General features: G+C 46.2%; 1 protein-coding gene across 3 annotated transcripts in view; it reads left to right on the forward strand.

Annotated features, from left to right (window-relative positions):
• The window catches only part of SGPP2 (sphingosine-1-phosphate phosphatase 2), a 121,355-nt gene that overhangs the window by 80,907 nt on the left and 15,978 nt on the right, over positions 1 to 24,470 (forward strand). For all 3 annotated transcript variants that reach the window (XM_059730945.1, XM_059730944.1, XM_059730946.1), the window contains 2 exons: positions 11,240 to 11,419; positions 16,151 to 16,240. In XM_059730945.1, coding sequence (XP_059586928.1) covers positions 11,240 to 11,419; positions 16,151 to 16,240 — 270 coding nt within the window. The remainder of the gene's footprint in view (positions 1 to 11,239; positions 11,420 to 16,150; positions 16,241 to 24,470) is intronic.

Genomic DNA, 24,470 nt, shown 5'->3' on the forward strand with positions numbered 1-24,470 from the left:
CAGGTCAACCCGGCTCTCTGGCAGGAGAAGCCCGCCGCTCCCGAGGAAGCGCGCCCGGCCTGCCCTGAACGCCGTAGGGGAGGGCGGCAGGTCACCGGGGCGAAACCGGAACGGTGGCCGGTCTCCTGGAACTCTCCCCCGGCCTGGCCCGCCGGGCCGCTCCCGGCCGGAGCTCCCACGTCAACCGCTCCCAACCCAACGGAGCAGAAGTTTTCCAAGTCCCACGGCGGACACCAGGTCCTCCCGGTTCCCCGGCAGGAGAGCCCTGCCACTCCTGGGGAAGCAAGCACCGCAGCCTGCCCGACCTCCGAGCCCATCGCCGGGGGGGGAAGCCGGAATCGTGGCCGAGAGCCTGGAACTCTTGCACGGCCAGGCCCGCCGGATCGGGGCACGCTGCCTCCATGCTCGGTTGACAAGGCAGCGCAGCATGGTTCTTTTGCCCCGGAGGTTCCTCTGACCGACTTTCTGGAACCGAAGATGGGCATTTAGGGTCCTGAAAACCATGTCCCCCAAAATCTCCGCAAACCTTTCTTGGCAATATTGTAGATGTGGCACCCAGCCCAGCCACCGGGGCCAACCACCAAAAGTGTCCGCCCTCCTGGAGCGAAGGCCCGGGCAAGGCCCGTTTCAAAAACCTCATACGGACTTCCGGAGCCCGGGCCCCGGCGCCAGGTCGACCCAGGGCCAACCTCCCGGGCCCCGGAGTGGCTCGTCTCCCCCGTGGGAGCCGCCTGCCGCCCGCGCCGAAGGCCCCCGGGCCCGCCCGGCCTCCAGGCAGGGCACCAGGGAGAAGTAGGAATCATGGCCGGGCTCCTGGAACTCCTGCCCGGCCTGCCCCGCGGAGGCATGCCGGGTTCTCCCGCTGCGCCGTGCAGGGTCTTCCGCCCCTCGCTGGGGTAGCCGGGCTCCGACCGCGGGGCCCCGCAGCCTTGAAGGTGCCCTGGGAGTCGCCCCCGGCCTGCCTGCCCGCCGAGCAGTCGACCGGGTCGAAGCCACAATCGTGGCCAGGCTCCTGGAACTCTCGCCCGGCCTGGCCGCCCGGGCCGCAACCGGGCCGGCCCTCCAGTCGACATGGAGCCAAACTCGGTTTTGACCCCCTCCTGCAGCACGGTGCTGCCCCGGAGGTTCCCCTGTCCGACCTCCTGGAACCGAAGAAGGGCATCTAGGGTCCTGAAAACCGTGTCCCCGAAAATCTCCGTGAACCTTTCTTGGCAATATTGTAGATGTGGCACCCGGCCCAGTCACCGGGGGCAACCGCCGAAAGTGTCCGCCCTCCTGGAGCGAAGGCCTGGGCAAGGCCCCTTTGAAAAACCTCATACGGATTTCCGGGGCCGGAGCCCCGGCGCCAGGTCGACCCCGGGCCAACCTCTGTGGCCCCAGTGCGGCCCCGCTCCACCACGGGAGCAGCCCGCCGCCCGCGCCGAAGGCCCCCGGGCCCACCCGGCCTCCGGGCAGGGCACCGGGGAGAAGTAGAAATCATGGCCGGGCTCCTGGAACTCTCGCCCGGCCAGGCCACCCGGCCCACCCCCGGGTTGGAGCACCAGTCGACATGGAGCCAAACTCGGGGTTGACCCCCTCCTGCAGCACGGTCCTGCCCCGGAGGTTCCCGTGTCCAACCTCCTGGAACCGAAGATGGGCATCTAGGGTCCTGAAAACCGTGCCCCCGAAAATCTTCACGAACCTTTCTTGGCAATATTGTAGATGCGGCACCCGGCCCAGTCACCGGGGGCAACCGCCGAAAGTGTCCGCCCTCCTGGAGCAAAGGCCCGGGCAAGGCCCCTTTGAAAAACCTCATACGGACTTCCAGGGCCGGAGCCCCAGCGCCAGGTCGACCCCGGGCCAACCTCCCGGGCCCCAGCACGGCTCGGCTGCCTCGCCGGAGCAGCCCACCGCCCGCGCCGAAGGCCCCCGGGCCCGCCCGGCCTCCGGGCAGGGCACCAGGAAGAAGTAGAAATCGCGGCTGGGCTCCTGGAACTCTCGCCCGGCCTGGCCGCCCGGCCCGCCCCCGGGCCAGAGCTCCAGTCGACATGGAGCCAAACTCGGGGTTGACCCCCTCCTGCAGCACGGTCCTGCCCCGGAGGTTCCCGTGTCCGACCTCCTGGAACCGAAGATGGGCATCTAGGGTCCTGAAAACCGTGAAGGATGGCACAGGCCTGGCAGCTGCATGGCACTACAATGCCAGGCGGTGGCACCAGGGTATAGGCAGGCTGGCAATAGTAGTCCGTGGCCTGTGCAGGGGCAGTAGAGGCCAAGAGTTCCCTCAGGCTCCCTGCTGTTGTGCCCCAGTGCTTAAAATGCTTGCAGGCTTTTACAGGGCCTGTGGCTAGGGCTGCCACAGAGGCAGCCCGGCCCTGGAGCAGAAGAGGCTCCCAGCCCTGGGGCTGAATTCAGGTTGCCTCCCTAGTGGCAGGGCTGACCAGGAGCAAATGTGCTCCCAGTGGGCATCTACACATGTGTTTCTGCACTGTAAATACTTGTGAGTAAATTTGCTACTTGCATTTGCAAGTAGCAGATTTAGCTGTAAGTAGCAAAGTTTACTGCATGGTAAGCATGTGTGTATGTAGACGCACACACTTACTGTGCAGTAAATTACGCTACTGCACAATAAAGCCTCTCATGTAGATGCATCCATTAGCACTCAATTTAAATAGTTTTATTTTGAAAACTTCAGACCCAATCCATTCAAAATTCTGGGAAGGGGATGTATATGTTTGTGAAAGACCTGATTTGAAGAAATTTAGTGTTGAAACAGCACAGAGATTAAAGAAGATAATTTGTGTATGCTTCATTTTCACAAATATGCTCTGAAGCATCAGTCTCAGTAAGTGAATTTTTACTATGGAGGAAGAGGAGTTCTTCCTTTGATTTATTTATCAGCTTCTATGAATAGAACTTTTTCTTGTGGATGAGGAAGGATAACATGCTCTTTTCTGTAACCCTCTGCATGTTGCCTTCTCAGCAGTATGAAAAGCTGCAGCACTAATAGCATGTGACTCAGTAGTATTGCAGCTGTTAAAGTGCATCCAGGGATGAATAAATTATGGGATTAATCTCAAGATTAGGTAAAAATCTATGCCAGGCTGTCTGCCATCTCTTCGACAGTGAAAAATAAGTTTGTCTTGATGTCTCCTTTGTGAAACCCCTGAGTATTAGCTGCTTTTTTTTTTTTGGTTATTGTCTATGGAAGAGCAAGTTTATTTCATTGGCTGTAGTTGTATTCTTCTTTGATACAGATATTTAATGTCCTGTAATGGATTTAACTGAGTGAAGGCATAGCTACTGTTCCTGTTTGTAGTAGCAAAGAGACAATGATCAAGATTGAAGCTTCGAAGTGTTACCCACTGTGCAGTACACAGTGGATGCATTTACACACATGCTTAACTGTGCAGTAGACTAATCTGCTGCAGTGTAAAACATCACAGTCTACACGTGCAATGCTATTAAACTGCAGGAAACTAATTTTCACTGCTGTAAGATAGTACAGCTATGGTGTAATAGCATCATGTGATGCTTTAGTGCCATCTTACAATGACAAAAATAACTATGTCTTAACCCACATGTAAATGCTGACCTGGGCATAAATTGCACCCGGTCAGCCCAGGCAGCAAGAGAACAGACCCCTGCCTGCTGCCTAGCCACACGGCTCCACTGTCCGGGCACTCTAATGCCCCTGCCAACCCCTATGCTGCAACCCAAAGCCCGGGCCTGACTCCTCTGAGCCTACTGCCAGCCTGTGGCTGTGTGGCAGGACACTGTGTGTGCCTGCCACTTTAAGGGCCCAGCCAAGCAACCAGCAGGTGCTTGATTGCAGCAGCCATTTTTTATCCCTGGCTGCCTATATAAACAGAACCGTTCACTGCTGTCAGGCAGGCAGCAACATTGCCTGGCTGCAAGGCTATTACTGTCATCCTGGTGGTAAGGTAGGAACTGTAGGGGAAGGTTTGGAGGCTCCTGGTCCTGAGCATGACCTAAAACTGCACCCTGCTGGGAGTGGGTGGCCTGGTGGGACTCCCAGTGGCGCAGGAGCCCCCATGAAATACCAGGCCAGTTACCACCCCAGTGAAAGGCGGGTCAGGGTGCCGTAATAACCCCAGCTCCCACAACTGGGTGGGTTACCCCCTAGTAGGGGCCAGAAGGTGGACCCCAGAGAGAGAGTGGGGCTATAGACTTGGAAACCTGTCTTGAAATCCCCTGACTGGTCAATGCTGGGGCCAGGACCAGAAGGGTTGAAGGGCCAGGGGCCCACTGTGAGGGATGCCCAGAGCTGAGGGCCTGGGGTTCCAACTGGCCTGGAGGTGAGTCCAGGGCCTGTGTAGCCAAAGGTCCTGGAGGGACCACACCTGTAAGGGGGCACAGCTCAGGGAGCTATGTAGCTTAGAATGAAAGCAGAGTAGGCCACCTGAGTGGAGGGATCCAGGTGGGGTTACAGACTGGAGGACTCTGGGGCCTGGAGTGGGGCCAGTGTTGTTAACAACAGTGGATGCCATCTGTGAGGCTTGGGCTGTGGTGTAGGGGAGGAATGGAGCCGCAGATAGTGTCCCCTGGCATTGGGGTGAGAAATGGGCAGCCTCCCGCCTAATTAAGATAATTAATTAATTAACAACAAGGCATGGCAGGCGAGAAGGTGGGTGGTTGGTCCAGAACAGGTGGGTGGAGCTATTGGTAGACGGGCCCCAAGAAGACTCCCTGTTACAGGCTGCTATGCTCCATCTTAGACTACTGTGCCCAGACACTGTTAACTCCGGTGCAAATTGTACCGGAATTTATCATGCCATACTAATCAAATGTATAAATGCGCCCGGTAAGAGGCAGTCATTGCCACCAGGGGCCTACAATCCAAGTAGACCAGGTGTAGGAGAAAGGAAGTAGCATTCTTCTTTTACAGGTAGGAAGCTGAGGTATGGAAATGTTAAATAGTTTTGTCACAGGTTCCAAGCATTATCTTGGATGAAAAGGAGACATGAATGTGAATCTTTCATGTCTTAATCCATTGCCTTCACCACAAGTGGCATTAATGAATCTCTTTGCTACTGAAAGGGAATCAAAGACCAGGGATGAAAAGCACCTTAGGCTGTCATGTGTGTGCATGTGCATGCATAGTACAGAAAGGGGACAAATATTTTTCAATACTCTCCTTTATGTATCCGTAACACCTTTCATTATTTTGCTGCTGAATATAAGATCTCACCTCCCGTCCCCAACCTCCCCCCTCACATGCACACTGTGTACAGTTCCAGAGCACATCAGGTTTGCTACCACTTCCTCACTTAGAAACGATGGATCTCATTTATTGGATTTATCACAACTGCAGCTTGTAAAATGTACAAATGCAGGGTCCAGTCTTGAAAGCCTGGAAATCGTACAAGATTCCTATAGAAGATAACCGGTAGTTTGCTAGTAAGGTATCTGCCTGGGGAACTTCTTCACTCAAAAGGGATAAGAAACAGTCCCAGTAAAATCAACTTTCATCTTGATTCTATGTACTATTCACAGTTGTTAAATGAACAGCATTAGTGTCTCCCATGGAGATCTACGGGGGGGAATAACTGTTTCAGAACACAAGAGATTCTGTTCCTTCCTGCCTCCAAAAATGCACTCTGCCTTGTTTCCTGACTAACTTCAACAGTCTTCTTAAAAATTTACACTTTAGCTTGGCTGCCATATAATTCAGTCATGAAAGAATTAAATGTTCTATGTTAAAAAAAAAAGTTAAATGCTATGAGCTATACCTTTGTTAGATGCACTTCCTTCAATTTTCAAAATAGTACAAAGGGAATTATCTATGCTACTCCCATCAACTTTCACGAATCAACCAACTAAATCCTCATGCATTTTCTTGTGACTGTTGTCTCAAAGTAATTATGTCTTGCGCTATTTGTTATGTTTCTTGATTTTTGTGACTTTGGTTATGGAAAAGTGGAGCCTCTAGGTTCCACACATCAAAACAAAAAATACATTAATAAATGTGCAAATTAAAACTATTTATGCTGAAATTGCCTGTAAGTTGTTTTTCCACAAGAACTGCAGAAAAATGCAATTGATCTGTATCACTCGCATTGAATGAAGCAGAGTGCAGCCAAGAAATACACATTAGAAGCAAAGCAGTTAAAGGCAAAATGTAATTCCCTAGGAAGATGTGGAATACTGACTAAATAGGAAAGAAATGCTGAGTAACAAAGGAAGAAAAAGATGCTTCACTTAAGCAAGTTTCATTCTCTTAGACCCTGGTTAAATCTTTTTCTCAAGTGTTTTAAACTGAGAAACTTTAGCTTCTAGCTGAACTTTTCAAAGCATGCTCATTTCTAAACTTTGAGGCTTGGACTTGACAGATTTTTGGTGCTGGGGAAATGTTATTGGGTGGATTATTTTTTTTTAGGCATGTGAGGACTACTAGTGGGTTTTACTTACAGAAATTCTAGATACCTGTGAGAGTGCTTCTGATCCTATCTCCAGCAAAGTTTTACCAGTGGAAACATTTTGAAGAATACATCTCACTTAATACAAGCTCCATGGACCCAATACCCTAAATCCCTACATTCCCATAAAGAAAATTTACAGTGGATGTTGGCAATCCACAGTAGGGCTCTGAGATGTATACAAAAATATTCTTGTACTGTAAATGTTTTGTTTTAAAACAACCTGCATGTCTGTGTGTCTGCATTCCCCTGTAATTGCTGATTCTTTTAAAGAACTATGTCCTTTAATTTGACTTGCTTGTTTCCTACCAACTCTCCTTTGTTATCTATGTGTAAAAGTAGAGTGCCGCTGCTGATATTCATAAGTATGGTATTGAAACAGAGAACAGAATCTGACCTATGGCTCTGTAAAAGGTCTGTTTCTTGTGTTGAGTTTAAGATGCCTCTCAGTAAATATGACTGAATATATTCTATTTACAATTGAAATGCAAGGTTTCAATCATGAAGGACCCAGTTAGCTTTGGTTTGATTTTGACCTTGTAATCTAAGAAGCCCCAAAATGATTCTTTGGCCTTTAGTGGTGGTGATTTCTAGCCTGGCCAAATTTATTTCACAGCCATTAAAGGTCTGAGACACTTTACAAATAAGCAATTTACGCTTAGTATTGATAGAGTACACTGCTTGATGTACTCTAGACAAGTCATACTTTGCATATGAGGGTTTTCCCATCAGTTATGTTGAAAAGGAGGTGATAGCAGACAGTCCTAGGAAGCTGGAGGATTAATCCAAATGTAAAGAGAAACCTGAGAAATAAGGTCAGGAAATATTGGCCTGTGATTTAAACTAGAGGAATGAAAATAAGTGTACCTCCTAATAAACTAGTAGAAAATACAAATACTATATTTAGTTGGGAGGAAAGATGACAAAGACTTCCCCTACCAAATAAAAACCCCCAAACCTAAAAAACTAAACAAAAAATGAATGTAATGGTAGGCATTATTTGTGCAGTGCACCGTGATGGTGGGCGGCAGGGTGGGGAGCAGGGGTAGAGAGAGAGAGATAAGAGACAGAGAGAGTTTGGGGACTTTAACTGCAGAAGGAAGGCACCAAAGCAAGACCAGTAATAGTCCCTTTCTGTATAGTACTGTGACATCAAAATCCTGCATCCTCTGACAAAAATTTAAATTTCAAGAAATGTGGAATAGTTTTTCCCTGAATGCAGTGTTACCCAGTGTTTTTCTATACCACTATGGGATCTAAGACTGTATCAATTTAGACAAAAGTCCAACGGCTTCACTATCAGAAGAGCAGTAGCATAATTTTTGTTTAAAAAAAAAATTACTCATTTTCCATTCTAACCTTTTAAAAATGTATAGGAGCCAAAAATATTTTTTATCAAAAACTTTCATTCATTACATTACAATGGTAGCAGACTTCCAGTTTTTGCCTTCTTGTCAATAAAAGTCCAACTCAGCATGGCTGGTCCTACCTTGTCTCCAAGCTTGTGCCTCAAACAGTAAATTCATTATCAAATTTTTCCTCTCCTATCAGAGAGAAAACTTTTACTTTAAATTCTGGAATTTAGTTGGCTCATGGAAATGTTCCTGTGCCTATATGGAAATAGTACAGAATCTGAACTTAAAGGATTTATGTAGTTTATTTCCTGCATCTTTGCACCTTTATATGCTGTGAATATCTGGTGCACTGTGGCTAATAAACCCCCCATGTGATATACTGCTGTGGAATAGATGAAGACAATAGGGCTGCATTATTGGTACCCAGCTGGCAGTGCATGAAAATTCATGGGGCAGCAAAATCACAAAGGAGGACTGTTTCCTCAAGTTCCGGGGGTGCTTACATGTTAAATTGTGGTATGGTCTTCCCATACTTTGTACAGGATTAGAAAGGCCAAGATCTCCCCTTTTGAGAGTGGTGGAACAAACAGTCTTGTTGCTATTATAAATAACTCATGACTAAGACAAATTTAAAAATGTTTGTAATTTAAAAAACCTCCTTCTGTAGTGGAAGCGGGAGAAGCAGAATAAAGAATCATCTGAGCAGGAATTTAAAAGTAGTTTTCATGATAGTCACCACTGAATCTAATTTTTATGATGGATTTTTATTTTATTGCATGAGACTTATCTTGCATATCACCAAGGGAACCGCCCCCAAGGAGATAAGTCTAATGGAAGCTTCCTCTCCATTCTTTAATATGTTAAAACCTACAATAAGAACATACCAATACTCTGAACAATATAACTTCAAAAGTACTGTTTTATATCAAGTCAAGTTAGTCCTGAGGCTGCTCCGACCGTTGGGGCACCTTAGAGCTGCAACAACCCTCCTCCACTCCGCATGAGGTTAGCTGAGTTGCTTTGCATCATTGGTTATTCTGGCAAAGTATCCTGGGTGATGCCTATCTCCTCTCGAAGTATGGATGGCCATTGCCTCACCGGGACCTCATCTGCCCTTTAACAGATCTTCTTTTTCATTCCTGTTGGGTGTCCACACACCTTACTCACCCAGGCTAGTCCAGGTGGGATGGGGGCAGTTTAGTCTCTCACAACTTGACCATGGAATAGGCTGTACTGGTTTACATGGTACCAGATAGTAGACTGTGGGAGCCTAGCTCTCAGCATCCTGAAGAATGTGGGACAGGGAAATTCAGGGGAACTGTCCTGGGGCACCAGGGAAGAACCAGATGACCCAGTAAGGGCCAGTTGTGTTCCTTACCTCCCGGTAGGATCATAAGCAACCGTGGAGGAGCGGCAAAAGAAGCAGATGCAGCAGTAGCCATGTTTTAGAAGCGTGTGCTTGCTATGCATAGAAGAGCGTGCTGCAGCCTCTGGCATAAGGTAGGAGTCAGTACAGTGAGGAGACAGCCGACAACAGGCGTAGGGCTGCAGAGAGCACATGAGCCTAGAGTCTTGTGAGTGTCCCCTACACTGGAGGGGGAGAACACTGGAGGTCCAAGCACTCGGAGGAGTGCCCAGCAGCAGGTGCCCAGGAGTTTGAGCAACTGACGGGGACCCACTGGCCACGAGCAATGAAGAGGAAGACAAACCTGAAGGTGCAGGGTGCCTTGGTACTGTAAGGGACTTATTAGAAAAAACGTATACAATCTGGTAATGAGGCCTGAGCCCAGATGGCAGGGAGCCAAACCCTGAGGATCCAGGTCCCTACTAAAGACATTCAGGTGGCCCTGACTAATCATCAGGTATAAGTGTTGGTACGTGGACAGGGTAAAGAGGAGGCAGGAACCCCATGGAGGCAACCCATGGTCTTACACGTGGAGCCCCAGAAACTTCAGGAGCCTTCTGCTAATTCAATAATATCAAGCCGTGGTGGGTGAGAACAAAAGGCATAGATATACGTTGAGGCGAAGCTGTCATCACACAAGGCAAGTACGTAGAGAGCTCTGGCTCTCATGCCTGGAAGTATCAGATGTATCTGTGGCGTTGGATACACAGGCCAAGAGAAGCATGGTCTGACATACCTGTTTTATGTAGAAACCTCATAATCAGAGGACCGTAAATAGGACAGCACTTCCATATTTCCATCCAAATAGAGGGACAGGGAGCAGAGGCATTGCCTGACCTTTAATGATGAAAAGACTGACTGTTCTGCTCAGATTTTCTCTTACACAGATGTACAGGTGACACTGAGAATTCCTGTTTAGAAAACTGCCTATGGGAAAAACATGCTCTACATCCAGACACACAAGACTGGGTTGAAGCCCACAGTGTGAAGCTTTGTCTTCTATGCTAACTTAGTCTATATTCCTGTCACAGACACTGCCTCTTACAAAATAAAAAAAAGAGTCACTTTGTTGACCACAATTCTGTCCCTTTTTTCTCTAGTCTTCCTATCTGGTTAGAAGCAATAACTGCAATGAAAAGATGAGCAACACTTTTTCCTCCTTTCGGATTGGTAAATCTATTCCTTCAGTAGTTTTCACGATAGTCACCACTAAGCACACCACCTCCACAGAGCTAATATTAATGGAAATTTCCTCTCCACTTTTTAAAATGTTAAAATCTACAAGGACATACAGACGTTCTGAACAATTAAAAGTGTTCTTGTCTAATTCATCTAGCGTTATAATAGAGCATTACTTGGTGTTGCCTGAGAGAAACAAAAAAATGTTTTGTGACTAAGAAGCCAGGCAGGAAGAAAATAATTACAATTATGACACTGCTCGCAAACTTTTATCCTTTTCCCCTACCTAAAATAATTTACTGTTTGCTGTTTGTGTCCCCAATTATGTTTTGGTGGCATATTGTGGGGCAGGGAGAAGGAAGAAATGCTGGAAATGTAACAGATAATTTTGCCATGAGAGAGCCTTTGGGAAAGTGAAGAGAATTTTACAGGATGTAAAGCTGTGCTAATTTTTACGGGCCTGGAGGCTGGGAAAGAAGTCTCACATTTGCCTGTTAGTATAGAGTACCCAGAGCATTCAGAATGGTTATAAATGCCAAGCGGGAAACCTTTTAAGTGCTTAATAATGTATTAGCATTGGGGATACAAATGATGCTGGAGCACGGGATCTGGTTGTCTTCTACTGTGACATGCTGTATTACCTTTGAGAAACTTCCTTCTGGTCCCAGATCTGGTCAAGTTAAAATATTGTTCAGCAAACTGTACCTCTTTTCACTAGCTAGTATGATAGAATATCCTTTATAATTCAGAGGATAAATTCATATCTCCAAGTACAGAATTTTACTGCTGCAGTGGGTGAGAATCAAATTGGGCCCTTGGGTAGGTTGAGAGACAATTCCCATGTTTTAACTGTTTTATTGACTTTTGTGTTCTGGTTTCTCTAGGTTGTTATGTACATAGGTCAAGTCTCTAAGGACATCCTGAAATGGCCTCGTCCTCATTCGCCACCTGTTGTGAAGCTGGAAGTGAAAGCAGATGCAGAATATGGAATGCCATCCACCCATGCCATGGCAGCTACAGCCATCTCATTCACATTTTTTATTGTGACTGTAAACCAATATAAGGTAGGGAGGGACAAATCTGTATTTAATTCTGTTAACCTGTAGTAAGTGAGTATGAACAGATCTGATGCTCATCTCACCCCTACACCCTACTAATATTCCCACAGAGATTCAGTCCTGCCTTCTACTGTATCAAAACTACTGTTGAAATTTCCCCAGTTCAGTTGAGATGACAACAGCTTCACTTTTGTTTAAGAACTGAAAGTCCTTAAAGTGAAATCTCCAAACTAGTTTTAAGTTTAAGATAAGTCAGGTTTGAAGAGTGAGACTCTATGTATAGCTTTTGGAAAGATTTTGCATTCTTTCTAGCCAAGTATACATAAAACATTAGCAACTATTCAAAAAACTCCTCAGGTAGCAAATACTGTGGGTGTATAATCAATGTGAGCATGCAGCAGGGTTGTGATTTTTCTTCCTACACTATTGAGAATGTAGTCTTTGGATATCAATCCAACCAGCTGAAACCCACAAAACATTTGCAATTAAATTTTTATTGCAAAAGTATTTCTTTAAATACAGGATTCTTAGTTATCCTTTGACTGTATACTTTAACGGAATCAAAATGAGGAGAGGCTAAGGGACCTGAACCTGTTCAGCCTCCACAAGAGAAGGCTGAGGGGGGATCTAGTGGCCTGTTACAAACTAGTCAGAGGGGACCAGCAGGCATTGGGGGAGTCCCTGTTCCCCCGAGCACTACCAGGAGTGACTAGAAATAACGGTCACAAGCTGGCAGAGGGTAGATTCAGACTAGACATCAGGAGGCGCTACTTCACTGTCAGGGCAGCTAGGATCTGGAACCAACTTCCAAGCGAAGTGGTGCTGGCTCCTACCCTGGGGGTCTTTAAGAGGAGGTTAGACAAACACCTCGCTGGGGCTGTTTGCCCCCAGTACTTTTTCCTGCCATGGCAGAGGGTCGGATTTGATGATCTGCTCAGGTCCCTTCCGACCCTACCAACTATGAAACTGTGAAAACTTCTCACCCTCGAAAAGGCTACATAAAGCTGTCCATGTGTAAACACAGGCTTAGGATTATCAATATATATTTTTCAAAAGTCTGACCTTGTGACTTGCTTATAATCGTAGAATAAGAGGGCCCTTCCACATGTGACTAAGGGCCCTTGTACACATGAGGAAATTGCCCCTTTTAGTGGTTTAATTGCCAACAATTTAATTGTGTAACAGTATACATGTTCGGCAGCATGTTACAATGAAATTTCATAAGTGTATACATTTGGCAGTGTATTTCTACTTAAATGACTTTTTTACGTACCAAACTAAAACACATCCTATGTATGCCTTCCTACCATCTTCCCAGGGCAGCCAGCCCATTCCCAGGCAGTTCAAGACAGCAGGGATGGCACACGGGGCTCTGGAAGCCTGCCAAGCCCAAGCTCCCCAAGCACGTTCAGGCCCCCCCCCTGCAGCTCAGGGGTTGCATGACCCAGTGGCAGCTCATACGGGTAGGCTCCACTGAGGAGGGGAAAAAAAATTTTTTAAAGTGGTGAGGGGCCTAATCTTTTTTTCCCCCCCCCCCTTTCTTCCGGAGCCAGCCTATGTCCCCTGCAGCCAGGGAATGAGCTGCCGGCAGGTCATGCTGCCTCTGAGCTGCAGGGAACCCTGGTGCTTTCCTCCGTGGCAGTGGCATGCCCTGGGCAGCAACCCTCGGGCAGTCCCGGGGGGCGCTGCTGCCATGGAGGGAAGCACCAGGGCTCCCTGCAGCTCAGATCTGGCTGCCGTTCACCTCCCCCCCCACACACGCACTTAGCTGCAGGAGAGGCAGGCAGTCTCTGGGGGAAAAAAAAGGATTGCAGTGTGGGGCCCCACTGCGTCATTCTAGCTCTGACTTGCCTGCATATCTGTACAGTCAACCACTCTGGCGATCTTCAAACAGCATCTTGATGCCCATCTTGCTGGGGTCATCTGACCCCAGCAGTCTTTTCTGTCCAAATGCAGGGGGGCTGGACCCAATGGCATAAGGTCCTGTCCAACCCCTAACAACTATGAAACACCTCAGGATCTATACTAATAACACGCTTATTCTTTCTATCCAGAGCACTCTGATTGGTTAAGTAAGCATTGTGATTGGCTGCCGAGACAGCCAATCAGAGTGCTCCATACAGACAGAATAAGCCTATTATTCTAATATTATAAAAGCCTACATCTGTCTGTCTGTAACGCTTTATTCACACTCTGATTGGCTGACAAACAGCCAATCAGAATGCAAAGAAGTGTTCTAACAGAAGGCAGCCCGCTGCCACAATGGTGGGGACACAGGGGATGGAGGCTGCACTGGCCTCGCCCCCCCCCACTTCCTGCAGGTAACGTGGAGGAGAGGGAGTGGGCCCGGGCCCAACACAGGGTAGAGGGGAGCCAGCCCGAGCGGGGGAAAAAGCCAGCCTGCAGGGGTGTGGGGGGGGCAGTGGGCCTGGCCTGACTCAGCCACAGCAGCGGCTCGGGGAGGAAAGGAGCGGGTCTCCTCCCCCACTTCGGGCCTGGGCCCACTCCTCACCCTCTCCCCTCCCCTCCCCTGCGTTGGCTGCGAGCCCACTCCTCCCATCCCTGAGCAGGCCTGACGTGGGGGTGGGGGGGAGGAGTGGGTGTGCCATAGCATCAGCGGTAACAGGGGGGAGGGAGGAATGAGCCCGAGCCAAGGGAAAAGCTGGCCCACTGCGGCAGTGTTGGGGGGAAAGGGGGCCTGGCCTGGCCCGGCCCAGCCCAACATGGCAGCTGTGGGGGAAGGGGCGGAGTAAGCCTCCTCTCCCCATCAGGCCCAGGCTCCCCCTGCACTGGCAAGAAGCAGGCTCCCATGGGCTCCTAGTCCCAGCTGCGCTGTACATGAAACACAGCTGGGACCGAGAGCTTTTGGCCCCAGTTGTCTCTTGTGAAGTGCAGCTGGGACTGGGAGCCCTATCAGTTGTGGGACACTCAGTCCCAGCTGCTCTTGAGGCACAGCTGGGACCCAGAGCCCCATGTGGGCTGGGGGTTCAATGCACCCCCTTGCTTTAGGGATCACAGCACCTGCAATCCCCAGGACTCGGGGGTTTCATGGTGAGCAAGATGCACCCCTGCAGCTGAGAGCCCTTTCAGCTGAAGGGGTCCCCAGCCACAAGGGATATGCAGCTACATGTGCAAATTAAAGCACAGTAGCAACCAGCTATAAAGTTAGTATGCATTTTTAAGGTCCAACTTTAAGGTTGGAGCTTTTTTTTTATTATGTGATAGCTACTTTGCACATGTAGCTGATCTCCAGGTAATTGCACAGTTAACCAGGTAATTAACCAGGTAACTGTGCAATACCTGTAATGTGTAGAGGGGGCCTAATACATTTATATAGTAGCCAGTTCAATACTGCATTTTATTTTCATCCATATTAATCAAGTTTTCCATATCAGGATGTTGGAAGGTTGTCAAACAGAGAGTAAGCTGTCAAACATAGAGCTCTGCAAAAGCATATCTGTCCTGACTTACAATCACCTCTAATCATCCACCCAGTCTAGGATTTTCTTGAGCAGACAGTCTACTGTGTTAGATTGGATAACTTGTTTTTATTCTACAGAAAAAAAATCACTTAATAACTAAGATATGACTACCAAACTCATTTTCATGTGACCTAAGCCAGGATTTGAATGCAGAGGTGAAGGGCTAATGCATTAACCTAGTTCTCTATCAAGCATTTTTTTTCCTTTGTGCCATCTGAAAATAGTTAAACAACTATTTTAATTAGTTGATTCATATCAGCAAGACCATTCAGAGAAAGAAACGTAAGTGAAATCAGTCTTATGAAAAATAGCAAAGTTTAAAGAATTCTTAAATGACAAAGGAAAGTGTGAATAATAAGACTGCTGTATTAATTGGATTACAATTTCAGCCTAGATATTGATTTTCTTTTTTTTGCCCTACTTGAGAACTATTGATCACAATTTTAGTCAGACTGTAAAGGTATCACATTTCCCACTTAGGCAGTCTAAGATTTAACCCTTGATGATCACTTGAACAGTTTGCTGTACTCTAGCAGCTCTTTTGCTCTAATGCATAGCCAATTAGCCCAGTCTACTGGACATTGCAACGTGCTCTTCTTTTGTATTTCAGGCAAAAGCCAATCTTCAGGTTCGATATGTTTTCCATGGTGCGCTCATGCCATCATTAGGTTAGGAAGACAGAATCCTAGGATCTTCTAAAGACTGCATGTGGCTTTGAGCCTGAGCCCCATTCTAACAGCAACTAGTCTGATAGGCTGCTTACAGACATGAAAAAAAGAAAAGAAAAAACAGTGTTTTACTTTAAGCTCAGTGTGCCCCTGCACCAAGCGCAGCACATGTCCAGAAGAGGCATCGTGTTAGTTTGACCCAGTTCACCCAATGTCTGTATAGACCGTGTGCTTCATCGGGGCTTCTTGGCCCTTTTATCTAATAGCTGATTTAATCAGCTATTAGATAAAAGCACTAAAAAGCCCTGCTGAAGTGCTCAATCTATACAGCTGCTAGGGAGCTGGGTCAAGATAACACACTTCCTCTTCCAGTAAAGTGCTGGGGCTTTTTTTTTTCATGGCTGTCAGCAGCCATAGCGCCTAACTGAATAATCCTGATTCCCACTAGGTTTCTGGAATAGCAGTTCTCAAGAGTCAATTCTGAATCCTACATCCATGTGGAGAATATTTTTAAATGTACTTACAGACATTCTTTAATGTTAGTAATTTTTAATGGTAACTTTTTTTCTCTTTTGTTCTCTTTGCAGTACCCATTTGAACTAGGACTAATAGCAGCATTTGTATTTTCTACCTTAGTGGGTCTCAGCAGAATTTACACTGGAATGCACACTGTGTTGGTAAGGATAAAGATGAACTACAGATCTTTCTTACATTGGTGCCCATTATCATGTTGCCTAAACTTATCTTAAATACTACTCTACTTCCCTGCCAGCAGAAGGCAAGCTTAAAATTCTTTATAAAAAATAGAAATTTCTATCTATCAACGCACACATTTTGTGAGGTCACTCCACAGATGGTACTTTTATGGGAAGACTAGAATAAAAAGGTGGATTGGTATCTATTTCAGAACATGGAAAGGTGAGTATCTTTTTGAACTGCTGTTGAGTTCTATAGTCTTGTCCCTGCTCCAGTGAATTTTTGTCAACCACTGTTAGAAGCCTCTCCCTCATGGTAAACAATTGCATTGTCCCTGAGGAAGGTAGCTATAGGCCAGCCCAGTGTGCTCAACCTATCTGGCCTCCATGAGCCAAATGAATATCTTACAGCTGGTCCATGGGTTGGATGATTGGGCACAACACCAGCCCATGAGCAAAATCCCGCATGTGGGGTTAATCTGTGGAATTGATCCAGCACAGGGTCGGTCTGTAGGTGTGACCCTGCATGCTGGCCTGGTCTTGTGTGCCTCATCTGAATATGGAACAACCCTGTGCATCAGCTCAATCCCATGTGCCTGTGGAATCTGGCATATGGAGGCCATGTCATCCCACCCATGGATCTGGAAATTTGGATGCAGTAGCAGCTTTAATCATTGTAGCTCTGGGTTCTGCTGTAGCAATTAACACTGCCACAGCTTCCCTGCTGCCAAATTTTCAGATCTGTGGGGAACGCTGCAGACCAGATGACACAGCTTTTTGGGCTGGTTCCTGACTGCAGGCCATAGATTGAGCACTACTAGACTAGTCCAGTTCCTAATACTGTTAGAGTGTCAACACCAGTCAGTGTGACTTCCCCATATACAAATGTTCATTTCTTGTCAATTCAATTGCTACAAATCCATTAAACTGATAATTTAGCAATAATGAAACACCTACCAAACTCCTTTCTCCTACATTACCATCCAAATGTCTTAGACCCTCTCTCTACAAGAAACTTCTTTGAATATAAGCAACCGTAATATAGATTTAGTTCCTTGCAGTAACACTCAGATGCACATCCTTAAATTCTGGCCTTGTTCTTTTTCATGTATAAATTAGGATAATTTTTACTCTCTTCTATGTTTAGAGGGTGTATATAGTGTATATATTTCCTGTATTTAATTAGCTCATTTCAGGGGCAAACAACCAGGACAGTTGTTGAAGGCTCCACTAGGTTAAATTGGTGCATATTTCCCAATGATGAGGTTGAAAGATAGAGAGACCTTGTCTCCATGGACCCCACAAGCCAAATGTAGGTGTAAGGCTGTTTGTGTGCAGTGCTGGTAACTATATTAATGTTCTTTGGCAGTTCAGATGTTTAACTAGAAGGGAAGTTGTTGTATAATCAAACAGTCTGTCAAGGTGTTGGGATACAAAATTCAAGTACAATTTTTAAATCTTGGTTAAATTGTCTTATGTTCTTAAGTATTAATGATTACATTAATGGGAAATATGATTGGGCAACTTAAATGCAATGTACCACAGATTTTTTTTGCCTGTGATAATATCCAGAAATATTAGACATTGGTTTAGTCATGGAGTATATATGATAAGTAGAAATACTGAGTCAGTGATGCATGTTAGGCACAAGTAGCTGGCAGAACTCGACACCTAGAACTGAAGCTAAATGACAAATAGGGGGGAAAGCATTTTCCTGATAAGTTAATCTTTTTTAAACTTGTCATATCCCTGAGATACTCTGAAAATGTGGGGGTGTCTAAAATTCAAATTGTCTACTGATTTGATAAACTCCAAGGGCATGTCCAAATGAGTGCGCATATGCTTACTGCGGTGTCTCAAAGCAGTTTGAGATGCTGCAAGAGGGAAATTCCCTGCGCTGCATATTTGCAGTGTGAATTCTAAATTTGATACCAGGAAATCCCGGTAAAAAAAAATCCCGGACCCCACGTGACAGCAAGAGCACAAAGGCCCAAAGGCGCATGCCCGCAGGCCAGGGTGGCCCAGGCCCGCCACTTGTGGCACAGGCAGCACTGCGTTTCAGGCAGCCATGGCTGTGCTGCGCCATGGCGGGGCTCTACTAGCAGCAAGCCCTGAGTGCCCAGCAGCAGTTGCTGCTGCTGCTGCTGCTGCTGGGGACTGTGCACCGTGTGGGGGTGAGGCAGGAGACCAACCCCTCTCAAGTAGTCCCCTGCCACACAGTCCCCCCACCCCCACAAACCCCCTACCCACATACCCAGCTACAAGGTACCCCCACAAACCCCTGTACAAGCCCTATAACCCCCACAAACCTCACACCCACAATCCCTACAACCACCAAGCTGCCCCACCCACACATACCCCCTTAGGGTGTGTCCATACATGCAGGCAGATATGCTTGCAGCAACTCAAATAGCAGTGGCACAAATTTGTGCCTGAGATTTGTATCTCAGCACACGTGCCTGAACATGCACTTTGGTGTGGGGCAAATTGTGGCACTTGAGGCAAACTGACCCTGCCCAGCTCCTTCAGTCAGGGGGAACTCAGGCTGCTCAGCTCCTTCAGCTTAGAAGCTCCTTGAGCTGCTCCTCCCAAACTGACCCTGCCTAGCCTCTTCAGCCAGGGGAGCTAGAGGCTGGCAGTGCGCTGCCTAGGGAAAGAGCTCAGGGAACTTCTGAAGCTCAGCCAGTTGGTATCTGGGGACACTAGCCCCTTGTGCCAGCTCGACTGCTGAAGCAGTCCTAACTTAGAGTGGCCTCTGCACCCTTTACCCACTGCAGCAGTCTGGCAGTGGGGGCTGCTGCCTGGCTGTGACCTACTCCTACCTGTGACAGCGTCCACCCTCTTGGACCTGCAGCCCCATGGCTCCATGACTGCCAGACCTAGACAGGGACAACACAGCTGCCAGGGCTGTGACACAGGCACTGCAGCAGAGCCGCCTGCACCTCTGGGCCAGCTGTCAGTTGGCTGTGGCTGCACAGTTGGCCTTCAGGTGGCACTGCTGTCATGTCTTCTGGTGCCCTTACTCTACCATCTGGGCAGCTATCGCCCACAAGATATGCTCCTTGCAGTGTCCTGCTTCAAACTGTCGAAGTATGTCCTCCTGGCCCCAAATGATCAGCCACCCCTCCTGCTGTGTCCCTAGTGCTGGTCCTGGGTGGCTCCTCTGTCTGGGTTTTGCCACTTGCCTCACCAGAAGAGATCCTGGTGTTCCATTTTAAAATTGCAAATTCTCTTATAAGAAACCCATATTCTCTCATTAAAATACCCAAAATCTGTGTTCTTCTGCAATTAAAATGAAATGCCACTATGTACAGAGAGATCAGTTGGGCAATGTTTTATTGATATATTTACAACTTTTAAGCAATTTGGAAGCCTACCAGTGCTTCTATCATCATAATAAATGAATTCTAAATATCTATACACTTTGGTGTTTGCTTTTTGTTTTTTAGTCATAGAAAAATCAGAGCTGCCCCTGCCCCCTTCTCTCACCAGGAGCAACACTGATATGTCAGTGCCCTGACCATGCCCTTGTCCCTCACTCCCAATCCACAGCCCTATCAGTACCCCTTACAGCCCCCCTGCACAGCCCAAACCCTCCCCTCCCCCCCCCCGGAGCAGCAGCGGCCATTGGGACACTCAGGTCCCGCTAGTGACTGGCAGAATCCCCTGGGTGCACAGCACAGCCCTGGCTGCCTGGTGCCAGATTGGCACCATACATAGGGGCTGTGCACCCCCGGTCCTGCCCCACGCACTGTTGGGTCATGCCGGCTCCATGTAGGCAGGACCTGGCCATGCCCGAGGATGTGTGGCCCCTCTGTGCAGTGCCAATGCAGCACCAGATGGCTGGGGCTGCACCGTGCTGCTGGGGGGCTCTGCCAGTCAATAGTGAGACCAGAGTGCCTCAATGGCAGCTGCTGCTGCAGCTGTGGGGGGGCTGTGGGCCATGTGGGGCAGTTGTGGGCCATGCTGGGGGTTGTGCATTGTGCGGGGGGGGAGGTGAGGCGGAGGACCCACCCCTCTCAAGCAGTCCCCCCCCACCCACAGTCCCCCTCACATCCACACCCATAATCCCCCCAAACCCCCTCAGTCTTTCCTACCTACCCTCTACCCACAGTCCTCCCCCACCCCCATGTCCTTACTTACTTGGGACAGAGCCTGGGAGTCACCGCTGCAGCCTTGCCCCCCCTCCTATTTCCCCAGCATGCTGAGGCAGCAGAGCATGGGGCAGCTATAGAGACACTCTAGCCAGGTGCCAAAGTGTCTTTTTGGAGGACCCAGCCTCTCTGGTTGCTTCAAGGCACGCTCCAGGAGCACAGCTTGCACCACTTTTTTCCAGTAGGTTGTTTTTTTTTAATATCTGGATTTCCACATATCAAATTTAGAGTCCACACTGCAAATATGCAGCGTGGGGAACATTTTACCGTTCCCAGCGTGCTGCTTGCAGCGTCCTAAACTGCTTTGAGACATCCCAGTAAGCATGTGCGTGGTCCTCTGGATGTACCCTAAGAGACAGAAAAATATTATGATCCAAGGGAAAGCTCAGAAAGAACTTCTTTTTAAATGTGTGGGTTTTTTTAATCTGCCTGCTTTGACTAAAACTAATTATAGATAATTCAGTTACCCCTGTAGCAGTAGTTTGTTAAATATGAATAGCAGATTAATTTTCCTACATGGATTCTATCCCTAAACATTTCCACTATGGGGTATTTTCATAATGCAAGGAAGCTTAATTGATGTTTTCTATAGAGCAAGAAGAAGTGTGAAATTCAGTGTGTAAAAACAGTTTGCAGCCTTTGTATGCTATTCACAATATATGCTGTTCAAAATATATCATAATCAGTTGTATATAAAGAAATATTACACCAGCTGTAATGAATGAAGTACTTACTATATTAGATGTAATGAAGAAATCTATAAAATATGGCCTGACCTGAACCCTACTGGATCAAAACAGTGTCTTAAATCTAGACTGGAGACACCCTATTTTTCTAACTAGTGACATAAGCCAGTCACTAAAAATGTTTAGCCTATTTCCCTTAGTATTCATGATGATGAAAGAGACCTCTTTACATTTAGATGGAGTTTGGGGTAAAAAAGATTCTTGTGCCCCTCTCTCTCAGCTTGCCTCTAAATTCCCAAATGCCTTAAATCCTGCTTTTTCACCAGGCCAAATGAGGGCTTTCTGTAAGGAATGACCATCTGAAAAGTGCCATAGTAGGCCATGAAGCTATACTAAATAATTGTTTCACAAGTTTGCCTCTTTTCATGTTTACAAATTATCCAAAATGTATTTAGAATTTATTCATTTAAGCATTTTTTGCCAAATTTTTAGAAATAGTTTTCAACTGAAAATACTCTCTTTCTCAGTGCCTCACCCCCACTCCTGCCAAGCTCATTGCATTTATTCAGTATTTTCAACTGAAGCTGTAACAGTTTGGACACCAGTACCAGTGGTCACATCTCAATTTAGAGTTTACCTTCTGCAAACATTTTGCCCAGTTAAATTATTCATTAAAATATTGACAGAAAACTAGCACTTGTACTAAATATTTCAAATGAGCAACTAAATCAACAAATGCAATTTTGAAACAGCAAGAATATTGTATTCTAAGGTATAGTTAGTGTGATTATTTGAGTTTAATTGTTTACATCTTCCTGATATAGTAGCAAACGTTACACAGTACAGTCTGCAAAAGTTAAGTTTAATGCTTGAACTACACTTGATAAGCTTTACTGCTACAACTGTAACTGTTTGGAGGTGTCTATCCCTGCCAAAGCCTATAGAATGCACCTATATCACCAATACAATTATTCTTCCATATGGGAATAATTATCCTAGTGTGAAGTAGCTTTTTACTGATATAGCTGCATCTGCACAGGGTGGAAAGTTACATGACTGTGTATTATTAAAGTGATACATAAAAGAAGGTGATGTACAGAATTCTCTTAAACCTTTGCTAAGAAGTGAGGAGATGCCACTTATCTTTTCAGGTTGTAAAGAGCTAACAGAGTAGGAATTAATGAGGTTCTGCATGTAATTCGAAAGATCAGTCACAGACACAATGAGAAGCATTAATGAACTTTTGTGGCAGAGATTCTGTAACCTAGAGAGAAATTTTTAGTCCCAAAGGGCTGTTAGAGACACTCCCATTTCCCTGATCCAAGGCAGTCAGATGGCTAACACCCAGCTGTCTTGAAAAGAGGTGACTATCACCCAGGTGCCCCCCTTGCTCTCTGCCTTAAAACTCGGGTCCTATTCCTGGTATCCCTGATCACGGACACTGGTTGCATGCAAAGCAGGAAATTTTTGTGTTCTTTTTAAAGCATCAGTGGGTCCTGTGTAGAAGGGAGAAAACTAAATTGCATCTACTAAGATATAATGTTATGCATATTGGTTTTCAGATATGTTACAGTATAGCACCCAAATGGAAGAAATCTCATCACAGAACTTAATGAGCTGAAAACAGTCCTCAAAGTCCAGTGGGGAGGAGACTCATCATCCTTTTAACCCTTCAGGGCTAACATTAGGACTTTCCTAATGCACCAAACTAATGGATTTTGCATTAGTGATCACAACTGAGCTCAGTTTCTCCTTTACCTTAGTGCATGCTCTCCTGTCTCCAAGAAGGTATGTGAGATTATAGAAGCAGACAATCACTTGAGAGCCATATTTAATCTTGTGACAACCTTACTAATAATGTAGTTTTCTACATGTACAGCCATGATTAGAATTCAATAGTATTTTATATGGCCACTGTTCAGGGAAGATTACAATGAATGAGTCAGAGTCACTTTTTATAACTTTGTTTTTGATTTTGAAAAACTGACCTCTAAAAATAAGATAAATTATGTTCATTTTCCAAAAAGTATAGCTCTAAGCTTGATATATTTTTGCTACTTATAAATTAAGATATAAAAAAAGCAGATTATGTACTGTAATATAGATCTTACAACCTTCATCCAGTTAGTCTGTTATAGCTTGCTTTCTTATAGCACCATTAGTCCTTAAGTGATCTTAAGTGCTTTACAAGCTGATATGTAGACTATATGTTTGGATTATTTTGCTCAACAGGGAAATGCAGTCCTCACTGTAGTGAAACATTACAGTGTCTCAAGAGTATGTAGCACATATTATGTAACAGATCAGAACAGGCTGTGTAGTATGATACCATGTCCAAATGAAGTCATACAAGGATCTCAGATAAACAGAATGAGTAACCAGGATGGATAAGAGAACATTCTTACATTAAAAGTAGAGAAAGGCAGTTAGTCGTACTAGTCTGAATATAGGCAGAAGGCAAGGCAGGGTGAGTTACAGAGTAACTCATTCAGAGAATCATGAGCTTCATAAGCTACAGCCTACCTCATCAGACGCTATGAATGTGTTAAACACATTAAGGCAGACAAGGTTCTTTGGGTGAATCTGATATCTTTTATTAGACCAACTTAAATAGTTGGAAAACAATTATTAAGCAAGCTTTTGGGTTCAAAAACCCTTCGTCGGACTAAGGAAGTTTCAGCAGTGTGCTCTTCGTGGGACTGCTGAAACTTCCTTAGCCTGACGAAGGGTTTTTGAACCCCAAAACTTGCTTAATAATTGTTTTCCAACTATTTAAGTTGGTCTAATAAAAGATATCAGATTCACCCAAAGAACCTTGTCTGCCTGTGTCCTGAGACCAACACGGCTACAACTTACACCCCTTAAACACATTAAATGTGTTTTGGAAGCTTTAAATCAGTGATTTTCAACTAGGGTGATGCAGTACTAGGGTGCCTTGGGAACCTTTTAAGGGTGCCATGCATTATTAGCACTGTTTGGTGTACAAACACTTCCACATGATTCACAAAAAAACCCTAGAGATTTCAAATAGGAATCCATAGTATCAAAAACATTCTGACCTGTTGTGGTCATTTTCCAAGGTGTGCCTTGAGCTTAATGAGGTTGAGAACTGTTGCACTTAGAAAGCAGGTTTTTAAACCTAGTGCCCCAAGAATTGACACAACATTTGGTTGATCAATAGCAGAAAAGCTTTAACAACAATACCACAAGCAAACTTATTAAACCAAATGACAGAAAAAAAAAGACTCCTTCCCAAAATAAAATGAGCTACTCCACAAAGTCCTAGTACATATTTAGTAACAATAGTGTTCTCTCACCAATACCGGGAAAGGAAGCTGGTCTAGTCTTTCAGCTTTCACCAAGCAGGATCCG

The sequence above is a fragment of the Alligator mississippiensis genome, chromosome 7, assembly GCF_030867095.1.
Source record: "Alligator mississippiensis isolate rAllMis1 chromosome 7, rAllMis1, whole genome shotgun sequence".
NCBI classification, from domain to species: Eukaryota; Metazoa; Chordata; order Crocodylia; family Alligatoridae; genus Alligator; species Alligator mississippiensis.